At 41.8% G+C, this 16,434-nt stretch overlaps 1 protein-coding gene across 5 annotated transcripts in view; it reads left to right on the top strand.

Moving 5' to 3' along the window:
- The window catches only part of Tnrc6a (trinucleotide repeat containing adaptor 6A), a 152,595-nt gene that overhangs the window by 114,364 nt on the left and 21,797 nt on the right, over window positions 1–16,434 (top strand). For all 5 annotated transcript variants that reach the window (XM_032892715.1, XM_032892714.1, XM_032892712.1 and 2 more), the window contains exons 5-6: window positions 6,113–6,532; window positions 13,085–15,670. In XM_032892715.1, coding sequence (XP_032748606.1) covers window positions 6,113–6,532; window positions 13,085–15,670 — 3,006 coding nt within the window. The remainder of the gene's footprint in view (window positions 1–6,112; window positions 6,533–13,084; window positions 15,671–16,434) is intronic.

The following is a 16,434-nucleotide window of genomic DNA, read 5'->3' as shown; positions in this document are numbered from 1 at the left end:
GTGATAGACTTGGAGTCTGCATCATCCTACAAGGTACTTGAAAGTGTCACATTCTTCTCTTTGGGGTATGTACCTGAGGAGGTGCTGCTAGGTCTTGTGAAACAGTTTTCATTTCTGCAGCATTGTTAGCTCTTCAATTTCTCAATGATCAAACCTCCTATTGAACAAAGTTCAAGAACTTAAGTGGTTCATAGAGCTTCAGAGTAGAAAACCAAGATGTCAGAAAGCCATGGCTTCAAGCATGTAGTGTGGTATAGATGGTTGAGATTGTTGGGCATACTTACGAGACTGCTCACAACTGATATGTCACCTCAGAGAATCCGGTTCCTATGTTCTGCGGTGTATGCCCATAGCTCATTCTGTCTCACTGATTAGTCACCAGGAGAGTTAGGGTGGTGTTGAGGTTAGTCTCGCTTATTCAGTGTGCCACCATGGATCTTCATTGGGAGCTGATTTGGAGACCAGTGTGTGCTGATGTTTGAAACTGAACAGAGATGATTGCTGATTAAGAACCTCTTAATGGGGGCTGGAGAGATGGCTCAATGGTTAAGAGTTCAATTCCCAGCAACTATTTGGCAGCGCACAACCACCTGTAATGGGATCTGATGCCCTCTTCTGGTGTGTCTGAAGACAGTGTACTCACACATAAGATAAATACTTCTTTAAAAAAAAAAAAGAACCTGGGGTTGGGGATTTAGCTCAGTGGTAGAGCACTTGCCTAGCAAGCGCAAGGCCCTGGGTTCAGTCCCCAGCTCCGAAAAAAAGAATTAAAAAAAAAAAAAGAACCGCTTAATGCTAGATTCATTTCTTCCTGTGAGAGCTGTCTTTGAGTTGTGTGACAAATAGGATTTATAGTGTTCTGCTAACAAGATGGGAAAATAGTAGCCTACTTTCATGGAAAAAAGTTAAGAAAACAATTTTGTTTAGTTAATAGGGTCACCATTTTTCCTTTCCTATTATTAAAGAGGGAAGAGGATTTGTATGCATAAGATTAGATTAATGTACACAGTAAATTCACAGAAAGTGCTGAGGACCCCGTTTTGTTTAGGAACACAGCCTGCAGTAAGTTGTTTAAATTGATGAAATGCAAGACCATGCCTGACAGTGTGTGTAGTGATTCTGGAAAGGACCAAGGAGACGGGAGGTACAGGAAAAGCAATTTAGCAGTGAGTGTAATCAATAACTATGTTCAAAAATTAAGGAGAAGAGCAGATAGCTTCAGGATGTGTATGGGAGTTATGTGTCTTGAGCTGAGAGTCTACAAAAGCAATAATCAGGGCTTTGGTTTGAAAATGAACAATACAGGGACCTTCTCTTTTAAGCTTTAGAAAAGAATTAGATGAATTAGTGAGAGTATCAGATAACATCACTTACAAGTCCTCCAGAAAGATAGTACACACTAAAACATTTCCCCTGTATTTAATGCTGTACACTCTTTTAGTCCTTTAATTCTCACCAGTGGTTGTGGGTTGGAAGCTCTGGGGCTTGTAGGCAGAATGTTGGTAGGTATTGTGTACTCAAGTATGTGGTTTTCAGTGAGAGCACTTTGAGCTAAAATGTACAGCTATACCTGTTCCTGTCAGAAGTGAACATAGAGCTTGGTTTATTTTCTTTCATTTTTTTTTCATCAAAGTTAACTCATTGAGTCCACATTCCTGTCTTATTCTAACAGGCATAGATACTTCTGAAAGCGTTTAATCCATTATTAATCATTTCCCTACTGTTAGAGAGGCTTTTACTCTTAATTTTAAATTTACACTGTGAAGGACATTTGTTTTGAGATTACACTGATTTTACCTTTTAGATCTGCTATTTACTAGATACTCCGTGTGAGCAGCTTTCTTCTGTATCTCTGTCACTTTATCTGTAAAATGGTAATACTTCAAGGGTATAGAATTATGACGAAAAGATAACACACACGTTATCTGGCATCCAGGTGAAATGGGACGCTTACATTTACATTTCTACCACTCTGGTTTTGCAATATCCTGGCCACTTTTTGTGCTTGAAATAACATGCTAGGAGTTTCTACAGAGCTTCAGGGTCTTCTCAGCCAGGTAGTGATTTGCTTTTTCCTTCCATTAAAATAGAGCCCACTGTAGTAAAGGGGAAATAGCAGTACATTGTGTCTGCCATAAGATGTGACTTGTATCATCTTTGAAACTTGGGTGGGGGTGTATCAGGGTGGATTGGAGAGGTGGTTAGGATAAGAATGCTGACTGCTCTTACAGAGGTCTGGAATTCATTTTTCAGTACCCACACTACCTGAAAAATCCAGCTCCAGGTGATCTGTTGTCCTCTATTGCCCTTTGGGGCCATGCATCACACACACAAACACAAAGTAAAAGAGTAAACATTTTAAGATTGGTAGGTTAAAATTGGAGTTTTCTCACTTTTATTAATATTTATTGAACTGGTTATTGATGATTTGCCCATTCTTGTTTGCTTGTTCAGGTTTGAATTTTTGTTAGTAATTCAAACGAGCTAGCTGTGTATGCTTATTATTGTCAGATTGGTATTTGTTGTAATTCCTACACTATAGAGATTTATAGTCTGAGAAGTCTTGACACTCTATATGAAGAACCAAGCCATGTTGGAAGTCGTTCTACAGGCAGGGATTAAGAGCACCAGGCCCCATGGGCACACACACCCAGAAAAAGGAAATATGTGCTCAGAAGGAAACCCTGAGAATCAGATAGCTTATGTAACATTAGCTTGGACTTCTAGTTCAATGTAAGCTAAGTGCTTATGGTCAATGTTTTCTTAAATTAGGCTTCATTGAACAATTGCATCTTAAGATTTTTTTCATTTCTGTTAATTTTATACATATGAATATAATAAAATGCGATTATATCAGCTAACCCCCATTTCCCTCAAACTCTCCCTATGTCGACCCAACATACATCTGAGCATCATGTCTTTTTTTTTTTTTTTTTTTTTTTTTGGAGCTGGGGACCGAACCCAGGGCCTTGCCTTTTTTTTTTTTTTTTGATAGCCAAGTCTGGTTCTTCCTCCAGCAACTGTCCAGTGCCAGTAGCTCCTCAGTTAGGGCAGGGGCTCTGTCGTCTAGTCCATAGATGATAGATAGATGGCTTGATTTTTGTGCAGGTCATGTACGTGTGACAGTTGCTGTGAGTTCATGGTTATGATAGCCATGCCATGTCCAGAGAGGACAGGATTTCACAGCACCACTCCCCACCTTAAAGTTACTACCACTGTCAATTTTTTCAATGCAACTTTTTTCTTTCTTCATTTTGTATATGTTTTGATACTGTGATATTTAGCTTATGAAACATTTTAGCTTTGCATAACTTTTCTTTTATTAATATAAAATGCCTTTCATTCTGAACATCCATAAGATGTATTTTTTTTTCTCTTTTTTTTTCTTCTTTTTTTCTTTTTTTCGGAGCTGGGGACCGAACCCAGGTCTCGCGGTTGCTAGGCAAGTGCTCTACCACTGAGCTAAATCCTCAACCCCCATAAGATGTATTTCAAATCACAACCTTTCCTTATTGTGTGAGATGCACAAAGGAATATACATTGTTGTTACCTATTGGGAGCATTATGTTATGCTTAGCCCAACTTATTACTAAAAGAAAAGGATGGCCTGGAGAGGTGGCTCCATGGCTAAGAGCACTTTCACAGAGGAACCAGAACCTGGTTTAGTTTGTCAGCACCCACAAAGCAACTCACAACCATTTGTAACTCTAGTTCGAGGGAGTCTAACTCATGCACTCACACATGCATGCTGGCAAACACTGGAACACAGAAAACAGAATAATAATATTTTTTAAAGGATAAAAATGATGGGGCCAGTGAGATGGCGTGTGGCCAAACATGACGAGCTAAGGTTGTTGGTCCTCAAGATCCAGTCACCTGGGTCTGACTGGTGCTCCCACATACAAATACACTGTCTTAGTCAGAGTTGCTATTGCTGTAATGAAACACTGTGACCAAAGACAACCTGAGAAGGAAAGGGTTTATTGTGCTCACAGTTAATATCATCAAAAGCAGTAAAGCTAGGAACTTAAGCGGGCCAGGAGCCTGGAGGTAGGGCTGATGCAGAGGCGCCACGAAGGAGGGCTGCTTCCTGGCTTCATCCCCACGGCTTGCCCAGCTTAATTTCTTAGCAAAATCCAGGATATCCGAATCAGGAATGGCCCCTCCCACAGTGGGCTGGGCCCTCTCCCATCAACTACAGCCCAATTTCATGGAGGTATCTTCTCAATTAAGGCTCTCTCTGCTTTGACTCTAGCTTGTTTCAAGTTGACATAAAAATTAGTCAACATACACAGTAAATAAATATAGTAATAATAAAGAATGAAAGAGAATGTTTACTGTTAAAAAAATGAAGTCACACTGGAATAAAAACCAGGATTTTATATAGAAAATATTAATGTGAGAGATAACTCAGGAAATGTATATAGAAGGAAGATTAGTTTTGCTTGTTGAGTGACAGGTAGCCTGGAGCTGACCATGTAGGAGGAAACTGGGTCGAATGCTCTAAAAACACAGTGACCAAAACCTCAGTAGCAGCATGTTAGAGCAGAAGCACCTGGTAGATCGCTCTCCTGTTACAACAGCGTCCATTTGTTGTGCTTACGTTGTGTTGGGTGATGCTTTAGAAAGAGAAGTGAACGAACGCTTGCTCAGCCCATCTCAGGCAGCTTCACTACTGGACTAGCACTCTTAGCACTACCACAGTTTTCTCATGTATTCTGTCCTGTACCAGCGTTCTGTTTTGTTCTGAGGTAGACTATTGGACTATTGCAGGTATAGTAGTGTACCAGTCATCGCAGAGCAGCCAGTACTTAAACAGGCTTATGTTCTGTGCTCTGTAGTAACTAACTCCTTTGTTACTAGGACGTCTTAACGGAGGAGATAGCAGGATTGGCTCGAGCTGAAGTCAATTCTCAGACACCATGCCAGTTGGTGTTTCAGAGATGAGGTTTATTCTTGGTGCTTTAAGGTACTTTCATCAGGTTGGACAATCATATTCACCGGTCACTTTTCCAGTTACACGTACACTAGACAAGTAGTTTCTTAGGCTTGTCTAAGGTGATGTCCAGGTAATTCCTTTTTCTTGGCAGGCACACAGGTTCTATCCTGTCACCTGCTTTTGTTTGCTATTCTATTCTAAGCTAGTCCTTTGCTCAGAGATTATATTTACCAGTGGAAAACTGTTAACACTGCTCTTTTATATGAAAACGAAGGGTTTTCCACCTGTATCTTCTAAAAACTTAAAATAGGGATTAAGCCCAACATTGTTGCATCCATTAATAAGCCCTGCACTTTAGGATGATGAGGCAGGAGGATTACACATTTGAGACACCTGAGTTATCTAATGGATTATTGGAGCAACCCAGTCTACACAGTGAAATCAAGCAACTGACTCATCTGGAGCTCTGGATTAGATTCCCAACACCCTGGTGGTGGCTCACAGCCCTCTGTAATGCTAGCCCCAGAGGATCCAATGCCTCTGGGTTTCACTGGCACTGTACACATGCAGTGTACAGAGAGAGTGTACACTTGGAGGCAGAACACCCATGTAAATGCTTAATTTTTTAAAAATTAAGAATATAAAAATAAGGTGGAATAAGAGAATTGAAGGTTCCTTTAGGATAGTGCTTCTCAACCTTCCTAATGTTCTGACCCTTAATACAGTTCCTCATGCTGTGGTGATCCCCAAACATGAAATTATTTTGTTGGTACTTCATAGCTGTAATTTTGCTACTGTTATGAATCGTAATGTCCATATCCGATAGACAGCCCACAGTTGAGAACCCCTGCTTTAGGCCATCAGTCAGTTGCCCCATTTGTTCTTTCGTTGTATATTTTAAGTAATATATATTTGATCTCTGGCCAAGTGTAATGTGGTGAAGAGATGACCGTGAGCAGCATCCTGGTCAAGAATGGCCACCATTGTGGACACGAGTAGCTTGTTTGGGGAGTTTGACTCCAGGTAGTAGTATCTCTTCAGAAACTTGCACCTCTGAATGAAGGTGTTCTGAAGCCTAATGCTTCTGTTCAGGTTGTTTTATTTTGAGTTTGAAAGTAAAGTATACTTCACTAGCTAATTTTTTTTTCAACTCTTTTCTTTTGTTGGAATTAGTGCCAGAACAGATAAAGCCTAGTGTAAGCCAGCCTCAGCCTGCCAACTCCGATAACGGCACTTCCACAGCTACCAGCACTAATAATAATGCCAAGCGAGCTACAGCCAGCAATCAGCAGCCGCCGCCGCCGCCGCAGCAGCCACAGCAGCAGCAGCAGCAACAACAAGAGCAGCAGCAGCAGCAGCAGCAGCAGCAGCAGCAGCAGCCACAAGCCTTGCCTCGGTATCCTCGTGAAGTACCTCCACGATTTCGCCACCAGGAACACAAACAGCTTCTAAAGAGGGGTCAGCATTTTCCAGTCATAGCAGCAAACTTGGGATCTGCTGTTAAGGTGTTAAACAGCCAATCAGAAAGCAGTGCTGTAACAAATCAACAGCCACAAAATAACGGAGAGGTGCAGAACAGCAAAAGCCAGTCAGGTGAGTAAAGATGTTTCTTATAGAACTCATTAGCAGTGTAGGAATGTCATAGTCTATAGTTTTTGGTGATATGTTTCATGGAACAGGAGTTGGACTTTGATTTTAGAATAGGGATCTTGAGTGGAGAATACCTTACTGTCAGATACAAAGTAAATATGGTGAATGCTTTTGTCTTCTGTCAGGTCCCATATTTTAAGAAGTTTGTAGTTAAAACTGAGCCTTCCCCACTCCTTGTATTATTCATTTACACATATTTCTCCTCAGCTACCCTTCACAAAGGTAGCTATCATCTTTATCCCTGACCATCCCTGGTGACTAGTCACTTGCTGCCTGAATGCTCTTCTAAGTACACCAATACCAAGCTCTGCTCTTTGTCTTAAGATATAGTATGACACTTCACGGCTAGTAGATAGCACATTTCAGATTCGAGTCCTTGAGTGTGACTCCAGCCCTGGTGCTCTCTGGCAGTACATGGAGGTGATAGGAAAGGGACAGGAAGTCACTTCTAAGCTAAGTCTCTATAGCAACACATTAGATGGACATAGATGTACTTCCTGTGCTCCTGAATCACTTAACTACCTGTGTAAGATTGACCAAGAAACTAATTCATGAGACCTTTCTTTTGGTTTGTAATTTTTTAAGAGTCTCACCTTGGAACTCTAGGTGGCCTTGAACTCTAAGAAATTCTTCTGCCTCTCAAGTGTTGGGATTAAAAGGTGTGTGCCTCCATCCCTATCAGGGACCTTCTTTCTTAATTTATAATACAGACACCAGGGTCCAACCTTAAGGGTGCTTTGAAATCTAAATTGTATGAGATGTGAAAACAGTCAGCTCAGTGTCTGATGTTTAAATGGTGAATAAATTTTCCTATTCCTACATGTTAGTTAGGTTTTCTATCACGGCAATGAAATACCAAAAAAGCAAGTGGGGGGAGGGATTGTTTTTTGTCGTTGTTTGGGAAGCAGTTGGGGTTTGGGGTTTTTTTTGTGTTGGTTTTTTTTTTGTTTGTTTTTTGTTTTTGTTTTTGATGCTGCTTGCTGGCTTGCTCTTTATGGCTTGCTCAGCCTGCTTTCTTATAGAATCTAGGACCATTTTCCCAGGGATGGCACCACCGCAGTGGACTGTGCTCTATCCTATCAATCACTAATTAAAAAAATACCCTTTAACTGGATCTCATGGAGGTTCTCAATTGACGTTCCCTCCTTTCAGATAACTTAGCTTGTGTCAAGTTGAAATGAGACTAGCCAGCACACACTAAGATTTATATAAAGACCTACACTTTTTAGAATGAGTTTAGCATTGTACATAGGCCAGGATATAGGTAATTAAGTTGAATTTCATTTGGGAAGCCAGGTTGGAAGACAGTATGTTGCTTAGTAGCATGAGCAGTCTGTTAATAAAGTCTTAGGAGAGTATTACTTATCCATCAAATACCCATGATGAGTCAGATCTGATGGTATATCCTAAACAGACAGTGACATGACATACTATATTTATGTCTCTTCCATTTGGGAAAGGAAGGAACAAAGCTATTTTTAAAATGGAAACAACAGTAGTGTTATAAAAGTTGTGTATCTCAAAAATAAGTATGGGACTGGAGAGATGGTTCACTCAATAAAATGCCTACTGTTCAAGTATGAGGGCCAAGTTCAGATATACGGCACCCATAGTTTTTAAAAAGGCCAAAGAGTGATGCATATTTATAGTCTTAGCACTGGGAAGATAAGGTCAGAGAGGATCCTGGAGACTTGTTGACAAGCCAGTCTCAGCAAAAAACAAAACAAGAATGAAGAGACCCAGCATCAGCCTCTGTCCTTCACACACATGAGTGTATGTGTGGGTCAGAGGAATCAAGTTTTATAGATGTGCATTCTGATGAAAAGGTCTCATAGGCAAAAGCTCCAAAGAAAGTGAGGAGGAAGATCCTCCTGTCTCTTCCTAGAAGAGCTTAGCAGGCAGGGTGCCACTTTTATTTGGAGACATTAAATCCCAAAGCCATGGGGGAATGCAGGCTATGAAACTGAAACACTCTGGGGAACAAGATTGGTCTTTCTAGGGTTATTTTTTTAAACCTTTCAAAAATGTGTGCACTTGTGATCTTGCATGAGTACGTATGTACCATGTGTGAAAGCCTAATGGCCTGAGTCCAGTCTCAGTCTCTCTCTCTCTCTCTCTCTCTCTCTCTCTCTCTCTCTCTCTCTCTCTCTCACTCACTCACTATGCACAGAAAGTACACACAGTAGGAATAGTAAACACAGAGTTTCCAACTGCTGCTTTGCACTTGACTCTAAAGCCAGGACAGCTCCTGCTCAAGTAGTGAGAGCTGGGAGACTCTAGTGGAGGTGCTAATACTCAGCCCTGACAGAACACTGTTATGGCCAAAATGCTCTCCTCTCTTCTTTATCCACGAAACAGTCATGCAGTACAGTTAAAAGACTAGGATGGTGAATGTCCTTCTTTCCAACCCAAGGGCTGAAGATTCTTAGTTGATTCACTGTGGTTTTTTTATTCCTATCACACATGCATGTATATGTGTGTACATGTTCATTATGGTTAAGCCATTTGAAAATGTGGTGAACCTCATGGCACTTCATGTTTAATGCCCTGAGGCTAAGGGTAGTTTAAGATTTATTTATTATGTACACAGTGTTCTGCCTGCGTTTGTATCAGTCAGTCTGGCCTCTAGCTTACTTGTAGCTGAATGTGACCTTGGTCCTCCTTCTCCATGTCCTTCCTCAACCACTAGGATCATAGATTTATATTACCACACCAGTTTCTGCAGTGCCAGGCACTGAATCTAGGTTTTCGTGTATGCCAGGCAAGCATGCACTCCACCGGCTAAGCTATGTAACTAACCATATGGTTTTTAATGTTGATTATTTTGTGTCCTTGCTGTTTTTCTTATAATTTATCAGGCAGTCCTTTCAGCACAGGATTAAGAGGTTTACTGATATGTATTCCTGTCTTTTTTATGTTGCAATGGGAGTACTTTGTGTTATTCATAGTTAAACTATTATTTTCAACGTGAGTAGTTCTGTTGTAGATGTAGGTGCCCAGTGTTTATTTCTTATCCCTGCCTTACGTTATTGTCAACATATGCATGCAGAGACACACGCAGTAATCCAAGGTGAGTGATAGTGATGAAAACTGGGCTGCCTAGATGTGGAGGGAAGGGGTGGTGCTTTTGCTTTATTGTACACAGGCAAGAATAAAGGCCAAGGCTTAGGTCTTAGAAAACAACATGTCTAGATGTCTTGCGCTCTTTGAAAAGACCAAGTGTCTTCCCAACATGGCTCAAAACTGCCTGTGGCCCCAACGACAGAGAATCCAGTGCCCTTTTCTGGCTTTCAGGAACACATATACAGACATACATGTCATGGGACAGTCACACAAATATATAGATATATGTGTAAATAAAAATAATTTTTAAAAAATAGGAAAAATACCGAGTTATGGAAAATTAATTAAAGAAGTTTTATTGCTTCACCCCATGTTTTCTAGAATGAGGTATGTGAGTGGTTGACATTGTGTTTACAGTAGTAAAGCAGACACGTTTCACTAGCTGTGATTTGTCCTTCATGTGGGTGATGAGATGAGTGAGAACGTGTTTGGCGATGGAGTAGAAGGATGATGCTCATGGGTGCACGTTCATTAGTGATAGTAGTGCCCTTTATTGGTGCCTTACATGGATCAGATACAGTTCCTTTAGTCATTAATTCTGTAGCAGTCACGTGAGAGCAGACCCTGCTATCTAGTGAAGGAAACTAAGGCAGACAGAGAGAAGTCTTGCCTTTGGTCTCAGAGCCTGTGTAAGTGGTATAAAATGTCTCTTGGTTTGTTGTTTGTTTTGTTTTGAGACAGGCTCTCTCTGCATAGCCTTGGCTGTTCTGGAACTCAGCCTATAGACCAGGCTGGTCGAGAACCCACAGACATCTGCCTGCTTCTGCCTCCCAAGTACTGGGATTAAAGGCGTGCTCCATAATGCCTGACCTTTCGTGGAATTCTTACCTGCTGACAGCAGTTACTAAATGCTTTTCTTAAGTAGTTGATGGTTAGTTGAACAACCAAGTTTATTTAAAGGTTATCCCCATCCTCCTTTTGCTGAATATGATAGCACATGGCTGTAATCATAATCTCAACATTCCTGTGACTAATGCTGAAAGATTGTTCACAAATTCAAGACCAGCCTGGGCTACACAGAGGGACGCCATCTCAGAAATCAAAAGGCCAGGGATAAAGCGCAGTGTTAAAATACTTGCCAGGCATGTAAAGGGTTCAGTCGCTAGCATCTCTGACCCCCAGATGAAAATAACATGACCTCATCTCACAGGTTCTTGTCTTCCAGCATCTATGAAGGACCCAAGCTTGAGGCCTGTTGTTGCTAGTGTGTCAGACCTTTTTTCTTTTCTTTTCCTTCCCCCCCCCTTTTTTTTTTTTAAAGCTACTTTGTTGTATGGAGGACTGTGATTACCTTGTGTATCTTGTGTGTTCTGTTGCTGTGATGAAACACTGACCAGAATGCAGCTTTAGAAGGAAAGGGTTTAATTTTTGATTGACTTACAGTTCCACATCACTGTTTATCATCAATGGAAATCAGTGTGGGAACTCAAATAAGGCAGGAAACCTGGAAGCAGGAGCTTATGCAGAGTCCACGGAGGAGTGTTGCTTACCCAGTCTTCTTTGTTACAGAACCCAGGACCACTTGCCCAGGGATGGCACCACCCACAGTGGGCCTGGGACTCCCCCATCAATCATTAATCCAGAAAATACCCACAGGCTGATTGGTTTTTGGTTTTGTTTGGTCTTTGGTTTGATTTTAGTTTTGCTTTTTTGAAACAGGGTCTCTCTGTGTAGTACTTGCTATCCTGGAACTTGTTCTATAAGCCAAACTGACCTCAAACTCAGAGATCTGTTTGTGCTTCCCCATGTACCACCAGGTGTAGCTTGGAGACAGTTTCTTAATTTAGGTTCCCTCCTCTTATGATTTTTTTAGCTTATTTGATGTTAACTTAAAACTGTCCAGCACATCTTGCCTCTCTCACTCAGTTTCTGCAAGTTTAACTTTTGTCCCTTGGTTTCTCAAAATGAGAGCAATACTTGTACTCTACAATTGTTCTAGGCACTTGGTGCAGGGGTTTGCAGACCTGCTGCTGTATATCAGTGAGTGCTGGCCATGGGTTGATACTGTCCCTTTGGGTTGCAGTATAGAATAGTTCTTCCAGGAAGACTGACTTTTTGGTTCTTTAATCATATGGATTCTACATGAGCAATAGAGAAGACAAATATCATTGACTACTTTTGGGGGCAATGGATGTACAGGGTTCTATCAATTAGTTCTTGCCTGCCTCTGAGTCACAGATCTGCCTCCTGAGGGCTTAGATTAACGGTGTAGCCATCACCAGGTACCCACACTGTGATGCAGTAATTGTACAGGGAACAGTAGTTGGTGCACTTGGCAGCACTTACTTAAATTATGTTCACTGGGTATTATTACAGGTTGCTCTCTAGTTGCTCTTCTTGCCCTTCTTACCGCTCTTCATTATTCATTTCTTAGCATTTGTACTTTGAGAGAAAGTGGTACAAGCAGCATCATTTTTCCATACTAGCAAATCACACTAATAGTGTGACTTTGATTTATTTCTAGACCTTCATCCTGGGAACTATAGTGTAAGCTACCCTTCAGGATAGCCTAAGTGCAGATGTTTTATGAAGTTAATGTCAGAGATGAATTTCTATCCACTAGACCCTTAGAGATAAACTGAGAAACTGAGAAACAAAAATACTTAATGATGTTGTCTATGGGAAAGAATAGAAATAAATAAGACAGGTGGTAGTTAAATGGCAGTCTAATAAGACTTGGTCATATGATTGGTCCCTATGGCCTTCCGTGTCAGCTGCTGTAATTTGGTGATTTTTCAACATACCAGTTTTTCCCTGTTGTCTCTTACTAAGCATGGCTATGAAAGTAAATTATAAAATTGTTTAAAATTAATGTTCTTCCTTGTGTATAAGCATGGTATTTAAATGTATACACTAATAAAATAGAGATACAGTGCAAAGGCTTTGGGATTCTTACAGAATTGTTCTAACCCAAAGGAGTCATATGAAAAGCTGTTCTGGGAAATGGAATCATTTTGGTCTGCTTACACTTACCTACCTTTCTGCATCCCAGTCCGTTTTCTCCCACATCAAGTCCTAAGCCTGGATTGTCCTAATTCATCATTACCACCCAGTCTTCCTCCCTCCAGAATTCTTGTATTTGTTGGATGTTATCTGTTCATATATTTACCATGTATCCCTGTGGGACTTTCTGTTCCATGCTATACTGTAGGGTATTGAACAAAGCAGCAGAATTCTGTCTGTGAAATTACTGAACATAGAGAATTGGTGGCTGAAAGATAATTAGTGCCTCAAAGCCGTTCTGCGCGGAGCATCTTGCTAATGTTGAGGAACTACGTGTATTTGTATGGATCGCCATTTTTATCAACCTACGTGATATCATTTTGGAAATTGTTAACACTTACAAATAGATATACTTCTCCTTTATTTTAGATATAAATCATAATACTTCAGGATCCCATTATGAAAATTGCCAGCGGGGACCTGTGTCTTCTACAAGTGACTGTAGCACAAGCTGTAAGAATGCTGTAAACGACTTGTTGGAAAAAGAAGCATGGCCCTCAGCCCCTGGCAGTGATCCTGAGTTGGCTTCAGAATGTATAGATGCTGATTCTGCCTCCAATTCTGAGTCAGAGAGAAACATCACTGTCATGGCTTCAGGGAACACAGGTGGTGAGAAAGATGGCCTTCGGAACAGCACTGGACTCGGTCCTCAAAGCAAATTTGTGGTTGGTAGCAGCAGCAATAATGTGGGTCATGGAAGTAGTACTGGGCCATGGGGCTTTCCCCATGGAGCCATAATAAGCACATGTCAGGTCTCTGTGGATGCTCCTGAAAGCAAACCAGAAAGTAGTAACAGTAGAATGAATGCTTGGGGCACTGTAAGTTCTTCATCAAATGGAGGGTTAAATCCAAGCACTTTGAATTCAGCTAGCAACCATGGTGCCTGGCCAGTATTAGAAAACAATGGACTTGCCCTAAAAGGGCCTGTAGGGAGTGGGAATTCTGGCATCAATATTCAGTGTAGTACCATAGGCCAGATGCCTAACAATCAGAGTATCAACTCTAAAGTCAGTGGCTCTTCTACCCACGGTACCTGGGGTAGCCTTCAGGAAACTTGTGAGCCTGAAGTAAGTGGTACACAGAAGGTTTCATTCAGTGGTCAACCTCAGAATATCACCACTGAAACGACTGGACCAAATAACACTACTAACTTTATGACCTCTAGTTTACCAAACTCCGGTTCAGTACAAAATAATGAACTGCCTACTAGTAATCCAGGGGCCTGGCGTGTGAGCACAATGAATCATCCTCAGATACAGGCTCCGTCAGTTCTGAATGGCACTTCCCTTTCTCACCTTAGTAATGGAGAGTCAAAAACTGGAGGCTCCTACGGTACTACATGGGGTGCCTATGGTTCTAATTACTCTGGCGACAAATGTGCAGGCCCTAATGGCCAAGCCAATGGTGACACTGTGAATGCAACTCTAATGCAGCCTGGCATAAATGGGCCTATGGGCACTAACTTTCAAGTTAGTACAAATAAAGGGGGAGGTGTATGGGAGCCTGGGACAGTGAATTCCCAGAGTTCACCATGGGGAAGTGGAAATGGTGCAAATTCTGGAGGAAGTCGAAGAGGATGGGGAAGTCCTGCACAGAACACTGGCACTAGTCTGTCCAGTGTTGAGTGGAACAAACTGCCTAGCAACCAGCATTCCAATGACAGTGCAAATGGCAATGGTAGTAAGAAACTTACAAATGGATGGAAATCTACTGAGGAAGATGATCAGGGTTCTGGCACATCTCAGACGAATGAGCAAAACAGTGTGTGGGCCAAAGCAGGAGGCACAGTGGAGAGTGATGGTAGTGCAGAGAGCACTGGACGCCTTGAAGAAAAAGTAACCGGGGAAAGCCAGAGTAGAGATAGAAGAAAAATTGATCAGCACACATTACTCCAAAGCATTGTAAACAGAACTGACTTAGATCCACGTGTCCTATCCAATTCTGGGTGGGGACAGACTCCTATTAAGCAGAATACTGCCTGGGATACAGAGACATCACCAAGAGGGGAAAGAAAGACTGACAATGGGACAGAGGCCTGGGGAAGCTCTGCAACACAGACTTTTAACTCAGGGGCATGTACAGATAAGACTAGCCCTAATAGTAATGATACCTCATCTGTATCAGGGTGGGGTGATCCCAAACCTACTCTGAGGTGGGGAGATTCCAAAGGCTCAAACTGCCAGGGGGGGTGGGAAGATGATTCTGCTGCTACAGGAATGATCAAGAGCAATCAGTGGGGGCATTGCAAAGAAGACAAGTCTGCATGGAATGATTCGCAAAAGAACAAACAAGGCTGGGGCGATGGGCAAAAGTCAAGCCAAGGTTGGTCCGTTTCTGCCAGTGATAACTGGGGAGAATCTTCCAGGAGTAACCATTGGGGTGAGGCTAATAAGAAATCCAGCTCAGGAGGCAGTGACAGCGATAGGTCCATTTCTGGTTGGAACGAACTTGGTAAAACTAGTTCTTTTACTTGGGGAAATAATATAAATCCAAATAACTCATCAGGATGGGATGAATCTTCTAAACCTAACTCTTCCCAGGGATGGGGAGACCCTCCAAAGTGTAATCAGTCCCTAGGTTGGGGAGATTCATCAAAACCAGTTAGTTCTCCAGATTGGAACAAGCAACAAGACATTGTTGGATCGTGGGGAATCCCACCAGCCACTAGCAAGCCTCCTGGTACAGGCTGGCTTGGGGGACCTATTCCTGCTCCAGCAAAGGAGGAAGAACCCACAGGCTGGGAGGAACCATCCCCAGAGTCTATACGACGAAAAATGGAGATTGATGATGGAACTTCAGCTTGGGGAGATCCAAGCAAATACAACTACAAAAATGTGAACATGTGGAATAAAAACATCCCAGAAGGCAGCAGCCGCTCAGACCAGCAAGCACAGATGCACCGGTTGTTGCCGGCTGCAAGTGCCATCTCAAGCAAGGAGACCAGCAGTGGCTCTGGTAAGCATTCCTATGTGGAGTGCAGTGGTATTTTGGAAGCAAGCTTTGTGTTGACATGCAGTCATAAGATTTGTGTAACACAGTTCTTGGGCGTGCACATCAAGGCCTTTCAGCTGTGACCTAGAGGCGAAGTCTACCAGGCAACAGCTCTGTCTTGGGAGTGTTGCTCTATTCTGTTAGGAATGTAGTAGAAGGGACTGAGTGGCAGAGTTATGTACTTATTTAGGTATTCTTAACCAAGCCTTAATGATGTGGTTTCACTATTGAAGTACAATAAAGCCAAGTGCCTGAGTACAGTACTCTGGATATTTGATATTATATTTGACCTTAGTGGGTTTCCTAAATGAGGCATGAAGTCAGCATCTACTCAGATAACTGGATACAGTATGTGCATCTGAAGCATTGCACTGCTCTCTAGTATGCTCGACCTTTCCTCTCCTGTACTGAGCAAAGTCTTTGTAAATTGATAGGGCAACATTTTGTAAATGTGACAGGCCTACAATGCCTTTGTTAATGGGAGTTTTATTGAGTAACGCTGCATTGGTTAGAGAGCCGGTAATGTTTTCAGGAATTCTTCTTTTAGTGCCTAATTTTGTGGGGTTTTTGTTTTGTTTTGAAATACAAGCCTATTCTATTGATTTATGTTTAACTCTTAGGGAAAGTGTAGACCTCTTTTCCCGGGTGTATAAGGTAGGCTGGCTGTTTACTTGATGGTAGTCATAGTCAGTTGTTGTCCACTACAGTGCTGTGGGAAGAGTGTCCTT

Source organism: Rattus rattus, chromosome 2, assembly GCF_011064425.1.
Source record: "Rattus rattus isolate New Zealand chromosome 2, Rrattus_CSIRO_v1, whole genome shotgun sequence".
Lineage (NCBI taxonomy): Eukaryota > Metazoa > Chordata > Mammalia > Rodentia > Muridae > Rattus > Rattus rattus.
The sequence above is the reverse complement of the archived record's forward strand: the minus strand, read 5'-3'. Positions and strand labels throughout refer to the sequence as shown.